The sequence below is a fragment of the Myodes glareolus genome, chromosome 5, assembly GCF_982192425.1.
Source record: "Myodes glareolus chromosome 5, mMyoGla1.1, whole genome shotgun sequence".
NCBI lineage: Eukaryota > Metazoa > Chordata > Mammalia > Rodentia > Cricetidae > Myodes > Myodes glareolus.
The window spans coordinates 65,611,602-65,628,235 of NC_142030.1; the positions used below are offsets into that span (position 1 = coordinate 65,611,602).

Here is a 16,634-nt window from a genome sequence, read left to right on the forward strand (position 1 = left end):
CCCATTTCTATTATTTTGTGCATCACCAACAAGGTCATGACCTACAGACAAGGTTCTGGGTGGTGGCTGGCATCTTTCTCCACCAGCAGCTACATGGTGTATCTTGACTCTGCCTACTCTCTCTTTCTCTATCTGCTTGGAATTCCCACCTTGCCCTATTCTGTGCTGCAATAGGCCCAAAGCTGATTCCTTATTAACCAATAGTATTCACAGCATACAGAGAGGAATCCCACATCACATCTCCAACTGTCTCTAAGGTACAGACAGAGATGCATATCCCTCCATAAAATCCTGTCCAAGCCACAGCACTCCTGCAAACTTTCCATCCACATTTCTGTTGAGAGCCATGGTAGTGGCTACTGTTAGTTGGAGATAGAGGTAGGGGTGACTCTCTTCCCACCTACAGGCCTCACCTGAAGACAAAATATTCTGTGACTCTTATTTATCACCAAACTATGCGGCAAATACTTGCAGACTCTGGGAGTACTGAGTTCTTTACTTCAGTTCACTTTATGCCACCTGTACACTCCACCATCACTCAGAACTCCTCCTTGGGCAATCTAGGTATCTAAACCCAATTCCATGTCCTAAAACTATAAAAACTAACAAGTAAGTTTTTGCCCATCAACTCCTTGCCTTCCCTGTGACTTCCCTTTTTCTGGCGCATCTGTTCCCATGTAACCCACTAGTCTAGATTGTTATCAGGTATGCCCTGAAATCTGGTTGCACACCAACTGTGTCCTCCCTTCTTGATGCACACAACATCATGAATGCTATTTAGGGTTTTTTTTCCTCCTTTTGTTTTTGGAGTCAGGGTTACTCTGTGTAGCCCTGGCTGTGCTGGAGCTCACTCTGTTCCAGGCTGGCCTTAAATTCAGATTCGCCTGCCCTTGTCCACCTAGTGCTGGATTAAAGGCATATGCCATCACTACCTGGCCTAAAGATTTTTTTTTAATTTATGTATCTATGTATGTATGCACATGTGAATTTGAGGGATTTCCAAGAGCTACAGTGGAGGTGGGTACTGGGAAGTGAACTGCAAGCCGCAAACCTTGCTTGGGTCAAGAGTACTTATCTTAGTGATACAACCCAAGTCTGAGTTCAAAATTCTCCAAAAATGAATACTGAAACAGGCCCGGGTGGACCGACTGCTCCTGCTCATGGGGTTTCTTATTTTCACTCCTGGAGTGTGACAAGTGGCCTGCACAGTCTCCTGACAAACTTTGCTGCAGGGTATTTGGCTTTGTTCTTTAAAAGAGAAATGAGTTAGCAGCTGTTTGTTCAGGGACTTCCCAGTCCCCTCCTTAGTTCATTGGTGCCCACTCTGTCTCAAGGTCAGAAGTACACAGAAGAATCCAGTTCTGTGAGGATCATACAAGCAGGGGTACTTCCAGGTTACTCTCCTCTCTATCTTCCTCCAACTGGGTTTTTGGGGATCAAGCCAATGCGTCTAGGATGCTAAGTGATGGCTTCACTAGTGTGCTCTATCTGAGCTCTCTATTCTCTGACGCCATCAACCCGATGTCTAGTGAATCAGCACCTACGTATCAGACTAAGCTTATGTTTGCTGAATGCTGAGAGGTGACTCCCATGGCTGCTCATTTTGCCTTCCCTCTCAATTAAGATTGTCTTTCCGCCATTTTGTTCCTAGTTCCCAAGGCCTTCATTTTTACTGTCAGAGAAGAGGAGCCTGTGATAACTGAGATGCCCAGGTTACTGTTATGTTTGAAGGATTTTTAGAGCCAAGGCAGGCTTTCCTCTTTCAGTTTCACATATTCCAAACTCATTTCCCGTGTACCTGACCCTCACTCCACCACAACTCAGATCCTTCTGTATGTAATGAAGGTGAAAGTGCAGGAATTTGTTAAAGATAGGAACAACTGTGGTTTATCCCAAAGGCATTAGTAGTGGAATCTTGAGGTTTTGTTTACCAGGACCTTGATGCAGAAAACTCATTCGTGAGCCTCTGAGGCCTACATGGTGGTATCCTCTCCTGTATTCATGAAACTGAGTTGCTTGGTGTTTGCTGTGAGTCTAAAACTATCTTAATCACTCTGGTTCCATTGGTTCACCTATACTGTACAGTAATCTGTGAGTGGGCACTGGCATTATGTGTTCAAACAAGGGTGCTATGACTTATAGCAAAGTGACATGCGCAGAAGGTGGTGGGCTGGGGGGAGGGGTTAGCAAGGCATGGCTCTGAGCATTTATGTAACATGCTATCTGTGCTCGTAGTCCTCATGCAGGCTCCATGGTCTTTATGTTTTCTGAGACAGGATTGCTAGAGCTCTGGGTTCTTTGAAGGAGATGAGACATTGCAGAGAAGGAAAGAAGTCATGGGACCTTATTTTGCTTGTTTTCCTTCTTTTATTTCAATTTATTTAAACTACTTTTCTCAATGGATATTGATTTCTTAGGCATTTATTAGAAGTTGCTCCATTCCTGATGTCAGGTGTAAGTAAACAGATTATGTTAAGTCTTTCTTTCAGTCCTTGTAAAAGGGCATGTTTACCTTCTCTGTAGGTCTGGTAGATTGCACCAAAAGAACTTGGAGGTTCCTCTGCAGAGTCCATAAAACTGCGCACGAAACATCAATACTTTGTAGACTAGAAAACTAGATCCCAAGCCAGGCATGGTGGCACAGACAGACCTGTGATCTTAGTCATTGGGGGGGGGGCTGAAGAGGGCTACTGAGTAAGTTCAAGTACACCACTTAGCAAGACCGTCAGGAAAAAAGGCAGTGGGTACAGTTCAGTGGTAGAGTGATTTCCTAACATGTTGAAAGCCCTAGATCCACTCCCCAGGTCTGAAAAGACTAAAGACTAAACGACTAGAGCCTGTGTCAGCATCCTCTGACAGCCAATAGAATGTGTCTTTTCATGACTTTCTTACAACTGCTTCTTGCTTACTAATGATAGAATCGAGCCTTGGCTTTCAACGTGCTGTTCCTTTAAGCTGAAAAACTAGAGGTTCTTGGCATCTTAGTAATTCATGAATTTAGCAAAAGGTTGAGTTTGAGTTATGAAGACTTCAAAGCTAATAAGCAGAACCACACCCCAGGTCTTCCATGTAAGGCACCCTGTCTGTGCATTGTCAGCTATGGCTGTGACATTCTTTACACTCCTAGTGAGTACTCTTAGCAGAACATTGACAGTGTCTGTGATTCCTCCACACTTGGCAAAGGCCTGTGACCTCATCCCCTATTCCTACCCCACCTTGGTTCCTGATTTGCAGTCACTCCTAAGATGTTCATGATTTACTGTCTTTCTGTTGCAGTTTTCATTTTCTTTCTCTTTTGTTCCTTGGAGAATTTTTCTTCCTTTCTTAAAATCTTAGTTGTGAAACTGAGAGAATGTTTTTAATTTTCCTTTAATTTTTAATTAGTTATATTTTCTTACACACTTAAGTTTGGCTGCCCCTCCACATTTCCTTTCCCCTGTTCTCCTGCCTCACTCACACTTCCCACCCTTCCTAATTCCCCCCTCCATTTTCATTTTAGGTGGTTTATACATAGAGTTTACATATTCTTTATTTGACTTTTGCCTGCAGAAATTGATACATATAATTGCTAATATACAATAGAATTACTAGTACATTACAATATTAATATGCTAATATAATTGATGCATATCAATACTCTTAAAGATGTACTATGAATGTAAACTTGTGTAAGTGATGTGAATCTCATAAAGCAACATTTCTTTTTCATTTCCTTTTGCTTGAGACAGGGTTTTTCCGTGTAGTATTGGGGCTAAAGCAACTTCTCTACCAAATGTCCTCTCAGCGGAGGAATAGTGAAAAGGAAGGATCTGGTCATAAAGTAGGCAAATGAAGTTAGCCTCTCACTTTTAAACAGAGAGATCATATAAATTTATTTGTTGAGAAAGTACTGTGTCTAGATCAAACTAGAGGCTGGGAACTAGAAAGGTTATAAGATCCCAAGCCTTTGCTCAAACATCCAGAGTGTGAAGTTCCATGTCGTACATGCATAAAACATGCCATAGTAGCTCTAACTCAGGAAGAACTGGGGATTCAGAAAGCCAGCTAAGAGATTCCCGAGAAAGATGTATCTAAAAGCTTCTAAGATATTCATTTTAATATCCCATTTCCAGGAGTATTGTAATCCCACAGCTGTGACATGCCTTCTTTCACACTAAGGGGTGAGCACTGGAAGACAAGAGTGCCTTCCTTTCCTCATTGCCTCTGATGACCACAGGGTAACATCAAACTGTCTAGATTAGGCACCTGGAGCCCAGAATGCAATGCTTCTGTTGATATGATTGGAACACACCAGTACTTCCTCCTGTGGGGAGCTATCTTCAGGAAAAATGAACCAGCAAGCGTAAAGTCTCAAGGAAACTACAGTACTAGGGCACTTATTTGGGACAAACCTTAGTCTACAACTGAGAAACAGAATAGAGGCAAAGACATGGGAGCCCATGAAAACTTACAGCTATGACCATTTCTTCTTCTCTATGTGGGACACTGGGTTTATTTTATATCAGTGTACACCTCAGCTCCTTTTGTTGAGATACTAAAGGAAGCTAAATATGTGTGTACATACATGTGTGTGGGTACATGTACACATGTACTTGTGTGCAATTTCATCTGGAGGCCATCGATTAATGCTCAATGTCTTCCCCAATCACTCTCCAATTGTTTTGTGAGACACGGTCTCTTTCTGAGCCAAAAGCTCCTTAATTCAAGTAGACTGGCTGAACAACATAGATCCTTCTGTCTCTGTCTTCTTAGTGCTGCAATTACACTATGAGGCACCACTTGGCTTTTCCCATGGGTGCTGGTAACCAAACTCAGGTCCTGTGACTGCACAGCACGTACATTACTGACTAAGTCATCTCTCTAGAACACGGTTTACTTCTTAACTTAAGGCCCTATTTCATTTGTAAAGTGCACATTTTACACTAAGTAGTCTTTAAGCCTACATCTATCCCTGGGATTTCTTGTTTCTATGGCCCTTATTAAAAAAACAAAACTAAACTAAACTAAACAAAATTCAATTAAACTAAAACATTTTTCACCGTTCCTTTCAGTATGTACCCAACAGAGGAGTTGCTAGATTATATTAATTACAGGAACAACATACTTTTCTATAATTCCACTAATTCATGCCTTTACCTTTGGTCTTTATCATGGCCAATATATGGACTGATTATCTTATTGATAACCAAGTGGAGTTCTCACAATATACATGCATGAAAGGCATCAAAGGCCTTCTAAATTTTGTGTACAAGATCATAAGGGAAGATTTGGAATGGAACCTCCCATTTTCTGTCCTTTAAAGAGGTTTCGTGTAAAATTCAGGCCTTATGGATACAGAGGCCATAGCTGAGGTGTCTTGATTTATTTGTGCTGTTGAAAAAGACTACTTAAACCTGAATAATTTCTAATGAATATAAATCCATACTCCCATTTTTGGAGTCTAAAGACATTTAAGGTCAAATTTTCATCTGATGGTGAAAGGTAGGTTATAAATGAGGGAAGGAGAGAGACAGGGTAGCTACGGAAAGGGAAATAAGCCAAGCCAATCTCCCCTTTTACAACAAACTCTCTGCTGAGACACTAGCATTTATCCATTTGTGAGGACAGATCTCCCATGGCCCAATTCCATCTTAAAAGTCTCACATCTTAATATTGTTTAATAGCAATTGTAGATTTACTTGAGCTGGGAATATACAGGCATTGAAGCCATATAGTACAAGGTGAAGTTGAGAACAAGCAAAATGTCATTATTATTGAAAGCAAGTTGGTGGGGCAACTTGGTCCACAGATCAGTCTACTGTGTGGAGCTTCGTGTGGATGTCTTATCATAGCTTCTCTGGAAAGAGGCATCTTAGGAGTTCCAACACATCCTAGAGAGTGTTAGCGAATGGATGCTCTGATTTCTCATGTGAGTAACAGGAAAGCTTGTTCAGAAATGAGACAGAGAGAGAAAAGAGTGCTTGGCATGAGGCCAAGCTTGAATGTCTACTCCTGGTTTAAGTCATCCTTGTAATCAGACAGGAATTTATGCCCCAAGGTTCCCGGAGGGAAAGTCCCTTATGGTTGAGATTCCAACCTTTATATTAGCAGAGCAGGAGGATGGTGGTCGGAACTGCTTTCCCAGAACATAGTTGTGGTCTTAGGCTCTATTGGAAACTGCAGAAGAAAACAGTTCTTGATCTTGTTCATACAAGGTCTGGGTTGCTAGCCTATCAATCAAAGTTTTTGGCACTCTCTTGAGGGTGAACTCTGTAGCTAGCTGATAGGCCTCCTCTATTGTTGTCTTTCTTCTCCTTTCATAGTTCTTTCAGACTCTTCCTCACTGTAGAATCATCTAGTCCGACATTATTATCCATTAAGGATATAGCAGAAGCCCCCACAAGTAGATCCTCTCATCCCTAAATCTGAATCAAGTTATTTCTTGTCCACATTTTGATTTTGATTCTAGCACTGGGCTAGCCCATCAGACTGAGACTACTAACAGTGGCCTTCCCCAAGAGGGGGAGCCATGTTTTCACTACCTCTGTCTTACACACACACAGATACGCACATACACACGCACACATACATAAATGTATATGATATATATATAGTAGTTCTGCGATATAGGTACAGTTTATGTATACACATATGTGCATGTATGTATATATGTATATATATATGTATGTATAGAGAGATAGATAGACCCTTCATATATAGGTATAGAATCAAGAATGTTGACTGGTTGGCTAAATAACTACACTACAGCCACAGACAACAGAGCCACCATCTTTGTGGCTCAATCTTTAGGGGGAGGAGCTGCAAAACAATAATTATCTTGGACACAATGAGACTAATAACTCATTCTGTGTACAAGGAGCCTCCTATAATAATAGCACCAATGAAGAAGAAATTATACTTATTTTAGTGAAACATCCAAAGCTATACAGACAGACTAGACTGGTGTGTGTTACAAGTGCATTCTCATTTATGATTTATCTGGTCACCTCACCTTCTTACAATACAACTACCACTAAGAGGTCAGCAAGATAAACCTTTCTGTAACAATCAAAATGGATACCATAAAGTGGTGTGGGAAGTCATTTTGTATATGTGTTGCTTTTATTGGTTAATGAATAAAGAAGTTGGCTTGGCCTGTTGTGATAGGGCAAAGTAGAGGTAGGCAGGGAACACTAAGCTGAATATTGGAAGAAAGAAGGCAGAGTCAGGAGACACCATGTCGCCACCAGTGAGCCATCACTTGGAACCTTGCTGGTAGACAACAAGCCTCATGACAAAATAAAAACTAATAGAAATGGGTTAATTCTAGATGTAAGAGCTAGCAAGTAAAATGCTTATGCTATTGACCAAACAGTATTGCAAATAATAAATGTGGTTTTTTTCAGAGATGAGCTGTTGGGAACAGTCTCCTACAACAATAAAGGGAAAGCGTCATAAGAGGAGCAGCTCCAACAGTCTTCGATTAATGAGTTTACTTTGGCTATGCTCTGCAGGCTTGGATTTCTGTCTCAATGCTAAATAACAGCTGAAATGTGTGTGTGTGTGTGTGTGTGTGTGTGTGTGTGTGTGTGTACAATAGAAAGCATATTTAATAAGGAAATCAATTTTCCTGAACATTGAGAAGAACTAATGTTCATACTGAAGACTTTGTGTTGTATGTTGTATAAGTAGATTATTTTATAGATGTTTTTTCTTTGTCAGCATAGTTAAAATGAGAATCAAAAAGTGACCTCTATGAAATGAGCTTCAAGAGTTTAAAAAATGCACTTCTAGGGTACACCTTATGTTATAAATGAAGCACACACACAGGTGGGGAAACGTATCCTTGTGCACAGGACCGAAATCATCCTAACACCCTTTCTTGGGGAGTAGTCTTGAGAGAGGAGTGTACTGAGTCTGGCTTATGCAACTGCTGCCACTAAAGTCCACTCTGAGTCCAGTCTTTGAATGTTTTCAAACTTTGGATCAATTAGTCATTTTTCCGTCCCTGCTCTTTCCTTTTTAGCTTTGGCTTGAAACTGTCAAAATTCCCAGGCACATATTGCCATAGGAGATTCTGTTGGTTGAGGGAGGAGTGGTTGGCACATTAGGGAAAGAACAATTAATTCGAATAGGTAGATAGTATATTAAACCCATGAGTCTTTCCAAAATTTCTTTATATTTCTACCCTCTTTTTTAGAAATTCTTTCCTCTCCCCATGACCCTTTAGGAGTAAAATTCAAACAGCTTTTAGAAATAATTTGGAGATCATTGCAAGAGACACCCAGTGAGGCCTAGAGAAGGTCGCCTAGGCTGTGACTTCCTTATCATATATTATGCTCTTGAGATGAGAAACTATCCATGGTAAAGATGTTACAATTACCCAGGATTCTTTCCTAAAACTATTCGAAAATGTAGACTGAATCTGGGGAAATGGCTCTGTTTGTGATGTTCTTATCATACAAGCATAAGAACCTGAATCTGATCCCAAAACCCCTGTTAAGAACAAACAACAACAACAAAAGCTAACCTGGATTTTGTGTTACATCCTTCTAATCATAGTGCTGGGGAGGCAGAAATAGATAGCTCTCTAAGGTTCTCTGGCCTAGTCTACTCGGTGAGGTTTAGACCTCATCTCAAAACAACCAAAACCCAGTTGGAACCTGTGTAATGACACCTAAAGTTTGCCTCTCACCTCTACAAGCATGTACACACATGTACAGATGTACTGTCACACACACAAATACACATGCATGCACAAAATAGAAGCTTTATTTAGAAAGGGAAGCATCTTCAGCCTTACCATTCCCTCCATTCCAAAGAGCATGCAAATATATGCAAGGGAAGTAGAGCGATCTGCACATTTTTATAATCATAACAATTATATAGACAGTAAAAAGGGAGCTGACCAAGTGCGGCCAATTAATTAGGAAAGGTTGGAGGAAGAGTAACAAAGCTTAGTATTAGGTGAGTAAATTATCCTCTAAACACTTGAAAAAGGAAGAGGAGCCCAAGGGATCTAAAAAGATGGATCTGGTCCACTGTGCCTGCTCATATAGTCATCGCAAGCTTCCTGGAGCCAAAGCAACTGGCTCTCCTGTGAAAGACGAATGTTCACCTCTGGGTCCTTGTTTGTTCTCTCAGAGAGGTCCGTGCTGCAAACAGAATCCGTGTCCCTTGCTGCTCTCAGCTGGCATTGCTGTACAGCTGTGCAGCAGCTGTTGAGGTCTCCCCTACAAGTAACTCCTATCCAGTGGTTGGCAAACGGGTGTACATCTGGGATGAGATGTTCAAATGACCTCAGGACCCCATAGAATAAATCAAAACACTGAAGTAATGCCTTGGACGAACTTGTTCTGATGTAACTCAGTTGCCGAACTTTATTTCATGGTCATTACTGAGTTGAGTGATCTATTTTATCAAAGCATGGTGGAGTACGGAATAATCTTCATAGCTGACATTTAAGGAAGGTCGGAGAGAGGAAGCGATCTTCCCATGTCTCCGAACGCCAAAGTTCTGTCAATCAAAGAGCTTGACCATGACATGTTTCCTATGAGTTTACATTTGGGCATGAACCGGAGAGGATAAGCCAGTGTTTCAGAGCAGTTAGGCTGGCTGATAGACCCTCTTGGATGCTGTGCGGTTTATTTCCCTCAAGAGGTAACTATCTGGAGAAGCAATGCAGTGGTTGGCTGAAGTGTTTTTTTAACTACCGGTTGCTGTTCTTATCACACATTCCCTTTTGGGGTGAAACAGTCCATTAACTTTGGTTTAGTCTGGGCCCATTTCCCATTTTGGTTCCTGTTAACTGACAGCAGTAACAGGAGTGTATGGAAACAGTTGAACTCCCTGCTCAAACGCTGTGTCTAGCTGCAGTGCATCAGGTACCTAGCTGAACATGTGGGAATATTTTTTTGCGTCAACTATGGTATCCTTAACCTAGGACCACTTTCACCTTGGACAGACAACATAAATGCCATCACAGAAGTTGAGGATTTCTAGGGTCAATAAGTGCCAGGCTTTGAAGAAGGGCCTAAAAATGAAGGGAAGTAGCATAAAGGCAAGATATGTGGTAAATAAGGTCTAGCTCTACCTGACCCTGGTTATGTGATCTGGGAGATTCTTCTCTGTTTGTATTTCTGTCTTCTCACAGATAGAACCGACGTTGCTCAGAACACAGGTGATTTCTAACAAAAAGACAGAATGTGGAAGTATAATATAATACTATATATTACTAGAAAGCTAATGTATCTGAGCAGAAAGCTTAATGAGAGAAGCAGATCTTAGACTGGGCCAGAAACAGGTGCTAGACAGGAATGGAGACAGTGCTTTGGGCACAAAGCTCCTTTCTCAGGGCTTTTCAAATTCTTGAGAATGTCTTCTGCCTTTTGGGTGTTCATCGGCAGTCTCTTGGGTATTTTGTGAACTGGGTTGGAGCAGGTTAAGGGTGAGTTGAGGGGAGGGGAACTGGGGCCTTGGAGCTACACAGGACACTGACCCCATCTCTTCCCAGCCTTTCCAAGCAGACGGCTGGTGTGACACTATCAATAACCGGGCCTATTGCCGCTACGACGGGGGAGACTGCTGCTCGTCCACACTGTCCTCCAAGAAGGTGAGCGAGAGCACCTGGGGTGGGTGGAAAGGTCTTGTGGCTCCGGAAGTTAGTGTGGATCCGGCTAGCCCTCCTTCATGGTACAGTCGTTAAGAGGGAATGGCGATGAGTAAGGAGTATCTGGAGTGATGAGGAGATTAGCTGATTACAAGAAGGGGTGGTGAGTACATCTTACTGAATTACCAATACAGTGACCCACTGGGACAGCAATGGCTTTTGTTGCAGAAAGTCTCCTGCCAGCTTATCATTGCCCAGACCAGAGAAGGTCTTCCTTCTCTTAAAGGCTCCAGATGACCAGTGAAAAAACTTCCCGGTTATTACTTACCTTTGATCTATTATAAGTACATCATAGGGATATAATTACAGGAGCTACCTGAACCAGTCTCTTGAGAAGATCTGCAGCATCCCTTTGTCTGATACCCTTTATTTCTTTATTTCTTTATTTCTGTTATTCTTGGCTCTGTAAAATTAAGAGATAAGCTCCTTACATCTGTAAAGCTGAGTGAGCTGAAACTTTACAATGCTATGAGTAAAAAATGCAAGCGCTCTGTGATATTTGAAGCTAGTTGGCACATTCAATTGGAGATATCCTGGTGTTATTTCCTCCTCTGTATTATCTCCACAATAAAGCCACGATGGGCTATACATAGACTAGAGTACTGCAGACAGGTTCTGCCCCTTCTGTTCACTTACTATGTGCCAGGTACTATGTTCAGCATTACATATGAACGAGGTGACAACACGGAGTGCTTAGGGACTCAATACATCATCAAAACAATTGGCCTTTTTTTTCCTCTCACAACTAACCAGTCTTGAGCTAAGAGAAACAAATTATGAGCGCTGACCAGAAGGCAGAAATCGGGCCGGTTATTTTCTATTCTTACTTGTGGAAATAGCTGCTCAAGGAGTCTATCTATATTCAGGAAGGCATGGCCACCTTGGAAGAAGTTGTTTAACTCTCTCAGCTTCATTCTGTGCAAACCTGGGTCAGCATGCAGAAAAGCTGAGATTATCAAGGCACATCGCTTCACATCTCTGCTGAGTCCTACATCATATTTTATTTCATATGTACAAACAATCTTACCCTTTCTCCAATCTAGATGTGCAATCACTAAACCCACCCCTCAGTGTGTCTGCACTGATATGTGACATTAGTGGTTATCTCATTTAATCATGAGTACCCAAAAGGCATTTACCACTCTCGTGGCTCAGTAGTGGTCATTGTCTTTGATTCTAATTTGATTCTAATTAAAGGAATTGCTTATCTGTTGGCAACAGTACAAGCAGGAACAAAGGCAGCTTTTCTGTGTCATATCTGAAATGGGAGAGGGATAATTATAGAGAACTGAGCTAATAGTCTCACACACAGAGGGTAGGGAGTTGCGATGTCTCACCACCCCAGAGTATATCTTAGGCTCAAGAAAGGCAAATGGTCATGCATAGGAAGATTCCAGAGATTATCCCACTGCCCCAAGAGCACAAAGTCAGAGTGAAGTCAGCTGCGGTGGTCCTCACAAGGAGATGTGGTGACATTCATCTTTCCAGCTAGGAGGACTGCAACAGCAACAGAAACAATCAAACTAGACGTTGTCAGTAATGTTAGGAATTATGCCAACAACAGTTATAGGTGTGCAGCAAGGTATGAACATGTTCCACCATCCGTTTAGCCCAAGAATACAGATGTTTTCTGGAGGGTGGAGCTGATGTCTTCTCACCTTATAGATGAAGAAAGGGAAGCAGTGACGGATTCCATTGCCTAAAATGGCATGGTGTGTCATAAGAGGGCCCAGTGTTAATTGCTGATCTATGATACGAACCCCCCCCACACACACACACACTAATGATTTCAACTCCCTGTTCTTCCCCTAGGTCATTCCATTTGCTGCGGACTGTGACCAGGATGAGTGTACCTGCCGAGACCCTAAGGCAGAGGAAAATCAGTCACTCTAGGACCAGAGCCCAACCTCTCTGCCCTGGAGGCAGATTAAGAGAGAGAGGCTCCCACCGCAGGATGCAAAGGGTGAATGAACAATCCAGGTCCTACGGCTGAAGGAGCGCCTAGAATGGAGAGTCATTAAGACATGCAAGAGAATGTTTGTGGGTGCCAATTAATGCATTACATAGGCCAAGCAGGGAGGAATTAGAGGCAAAGGTGTCTGTAAAAGAAAACAGTTGATTAAAAAAGGAAGGAGAAAGGTGACAGACAGGATCCCTCTTCCCTGTTTGTCCTCTGCTTCACCCTTTTCTCAGCTCTCACTCTCTTCCCCACTCTGCACGCTGTCAGTGGCTCAGCCCCACCCACCGTGGAAAACAGCATCAGAATATTAGAAGATAAACTGCCAGGGACACTCTGTTAATCCCCATTTCAGATGGACTGTCATCTTTCAGGGCTCATCTACTCTAAACTGACCCTTTGCCTTTCTTTTGAGTAGTCTCTCTTAAGTAATGAAGTTAGCTACGTCTTTGTAAGTATTTAAACATAATTATATAAATATATTATATATTTTGCTGTTTACTAAGCTAAAAGTTATTCATTGTTCCACACATGCTGCTGTGAAGTTCATGTCCAGATGGATACTGAAGCTTCGAGGACAGAAAGGTCCTTTTGCCGTCCTTCTATTGATCGGGATTGGCAGTTTGGCAGGTAGAGGAAAGAGGAAATTCAATTCTGGATTCTGGCCTGTCAACTGAGCATCATTTTATGATCTGGGAGCTGGGCCTACTGAAGGGAGGTAGATTTGGCATGCTAAGAGCAAGAGGCATGGAAAGTTACAAATGGGAACCCATTTGGCAGCGGTCTAGTAGAACTAGACAATGGTTTCTAAGTATCAGCGAAAGGAACACACAAACCTCCCCTTCTCAGAATTCTATTAGAGCTGGTGAAGTCCAGGGTCTTTTCCACTCCTTCGTGCACCTAGTCCAAGTGTAGCTGCCAGCCAGTCAGTCCGGAAGTTTGTATTAGGGCTCATTCTCCGAACACCAGGCTTACAGGAACTTACACCCTCTTCATACTTGGCCAGTGGTTGGTGTTTCTCCTTGTTAGAAGTCCCAAAGTCTGGCCGTCATTCACAGCCACATCACCAGCTCTTGACTTTCTGAGAAAAGCAAAAACTTTGGAAACCCAGTAAGGGAAAGGTAACAAGCGATGAAAGAATTGAGAGGGATGGAGGCATCAAGACTGTCAGAGAGGCTGAGAGGTCAGGATTAAAGCAGGGTGGAGGATAAGAGGACAGAATGATTGAGGAAGTCCCTGTTCCAAGGCTCCAGAGGAAGCCAGAGTGATCCTCTGAGCGACAAGATAAATTGTATTCAAGTGGCAGCACCTAAAGTTTGCAGCAACCCAGCAAGGGAACCTGGGAAAATGTGGAGCGAGGGTGACACTCTGTGGGGAGAAAGAAGAATTTCAGCTATTTAGGGTCCATTTTGTTATCTTTATTATTTTCTTGTTCAGTAGCTGTATGGACTACACACAAATCAATCACATTCAATAGCTATCTGAACTACACACAAATCAATCACATTCAATAGCTATATGGACTACACACAAATAGATCACATTAAATAGCTATATGGACTACAAACAAATCAGTCACATTCAATAACTATACGGACTATACACAAATAAATCACATTCAATGCTATATGGACTACACACAAATCAGTCACATTAGCTCTTCTGTTTCCACCCATCTTGGGCTCACATTTCCCCATGAGATCTGACCTAGCTCTGTGTTCTTATAACAGTTTCTGTATCAGACCCAGAAAGTTAGTTTTTCCTGTTCAACATTGGTCTTGTCCTCTTTCAAAGGCTCTGAGCTCTGTCTCCCCCTAATTTTTTCTTCAGTGGAAACTGAGAGCAGACAAATTTTGAAGCCATCTCTGGAATCTCCACAGCCTCTCCTTGTGTTCTCCCTATTTTTTATTATCAGTGAAGTAACTGATCTATAAAAGGAGAAAGGCAACATTATTAACCATCATCAGCACATCACCCCTGCTGTACACAAGAAGAGCAATATTCTGCAATGACTGTGGATGCAGCAGTGTACACATGCTTACTTATGGGTGAATCAAATAAGGACAACAGAGTCACCGAGATAGAAAAGAACAGAGTTTATTAATCCAAAAATCCTTTATTGCCTCTATTTCTAATTACAAGGTACACAGTTGCTTAAATACTGTTCACTGTCTGGGTCACCCTTAATGCCCTCAGTCAGGAGAGACAACTCATGTATTTTTGGATCCTGATACATTTAAAACAGAAAGAATTATAGAAAAGTTAGATTCTCTATTAAATACACACACACGCGCGCGCGCATGCACGCACGCACGCACACACTATAAAATTGTTTTCTTGGAGAAACATCCAAATTCTAGGATGCCTTGGGCAATCATGACAGATGAGACAGAGGCAGAGACAGGATAATAGCTATCCTGGGCATAGCCCTGCCCAGAAAGGCTGTGGCCCTGTGAGTACAGATAAGCTCACAGTGCTCACCAATGTGTGTCCACACTCAGCCTCTTTGTTAAGCCATTAAGAGTAGCAGAGAGGGCATTTCCACTCCATCCTTCATTTGAAGATACTTTGTTTTTCCCTTGGCAACATTCGCCATGCCCTGGGAAGGCAAGAGGACTGTTTCTGTGGTGTATAAAAAGCTCCTCAGCCTGAAGGCCACTTAGCCATAATCAGCTAGAGACAGCAGCAGCAGTCTTGTCTAGACTTTGTCCCCAGGCTTCAGTGTTAGGAGCAACACAAATCCCTAATAAAGAAAATGATCATAGATCCCAGCGACAACTCACTCATGTCCCCATGTATGTGTCTGCATCTTGCTTCTCTTACACATCCACAGCGTCATCCAGGACTCGTCACAGAGGCTCCTCTGTCTGGATCTTTGTCCCAGAGTCACCTCTCCGTTTCTTCCTGTTCCTAATAACTAGAAGTCTGAGGTTCACATGGCCGAGGGGTGGCTGACTTCAATGGGTAACGTGGCAGTCTTCAATCCCAGAGATAGGGAAGAGGTCAGCAAGGACAATGTGGAGATTCAGGCAGAGAACGCAGTGAGTGAAGAGTCTCCTTGGTTCTTCCTTCCCTTTCCAACATTCAAAGGCATTGGTCTTGACAGTTCATCTATTCTGTGTAATTGATGTTGAGTGTGTCAGTTAGCACCCAAGGGGATGGTATGATTGGAGCACAGCGAAGGGAGCTGATCTACTGTATTGTAATGTAAAACAGCCACCACCCGTTATTTTATAAGATTATAAAATGTTCATTAAAAAAATCAGCACACAAAATATGAAGTGTGTTTGGTGTCTTATTCTTTGTTTAAACGATTTATTTCTGAGTCACTTTTCATTGGCCTCTACCAGATCCACAATTCCTTTATTGGCTGATCATACCCCTCAGTCACTTGAAAACTATGTGTTATATAAATAGGTTGTGAAAGAGAGATAAACACAAAAGCCCACAAGAAGAGATGACATTTACAAAGGTAGGGTGTGGGACAATGATGCCAAGTGCCTTGTGAGCTGTGAAATGCTGTTCAAGAATCATTTGCATTTCAGAAGTGACAAGCATCACCTCTGGGGACTAACAGGAGGTGACCTCTGAAGGATGCTTGGTAAAGGTTGCCTGTGATTTGATAGGCAGAAGCGAAGAAGTGAGCAGAGAAGAGAAGGAAAGATGCGGAGATAGTGACGGGAAAGACTGCCCCTTATTGGACATCAGTGAGGCATCCGGCTTAGCTGAAAGTTAGTACTAAATTAATGTGGACCAGGCATTTGGTTAACACAATCTTATTTAATTCTCATGGGGGGAAAGTCTGAAAATTACATATTCACGCTTCCCAGGTGAGAACATGATCTGTCAGTCTGGAGAAGAAAGTTCTTTCAGATCACATGACTAAACCAGCTTCAAGCCTAGTTTGGGGGATACAGGGGTGCAAGAAGGAAATAACTAGAGATCAATAAGAAAGGAAGAGGTGGTGAAGTGTCCGAGGTGTTACTGCGTCATCCCATGACACTGTCATCTCGGAGAGAAAGGGGAGTT

The 16,634-nt window shown here is 42.2% G+C and overlaps 1 protein-coding gene across 1 annotated transcript in view; it reads left to right on the forward strand.

Moving 5' to 3' along the window:
* Pappa2 (pappalysin 2) overlaps window positions 1-15,880 on the forward strand; it is a 240,885-nt gene extending 225,005 nt beyond the window's left edge. Inside the window, exons 21-22 of the mRNA XM_048421621.3 lie at window positions 10,493-10,591; window positions 12,461-15,880. Of these exons, the coding sequence (XP_048277578.3) occupies window positions 10,493-10,591; window positions 12,461-12,541 (180 nt within the window). The 3' untranslated portion in view covers window positions 12,542-15,880. The remainder of the gene's footprint in view (window positions 1-10,492; window positions 10,592-12,460) is intronic.
* The last annotated feature ends 754 nt before the right edge of the window (window positions 15,881-16,634 follow it).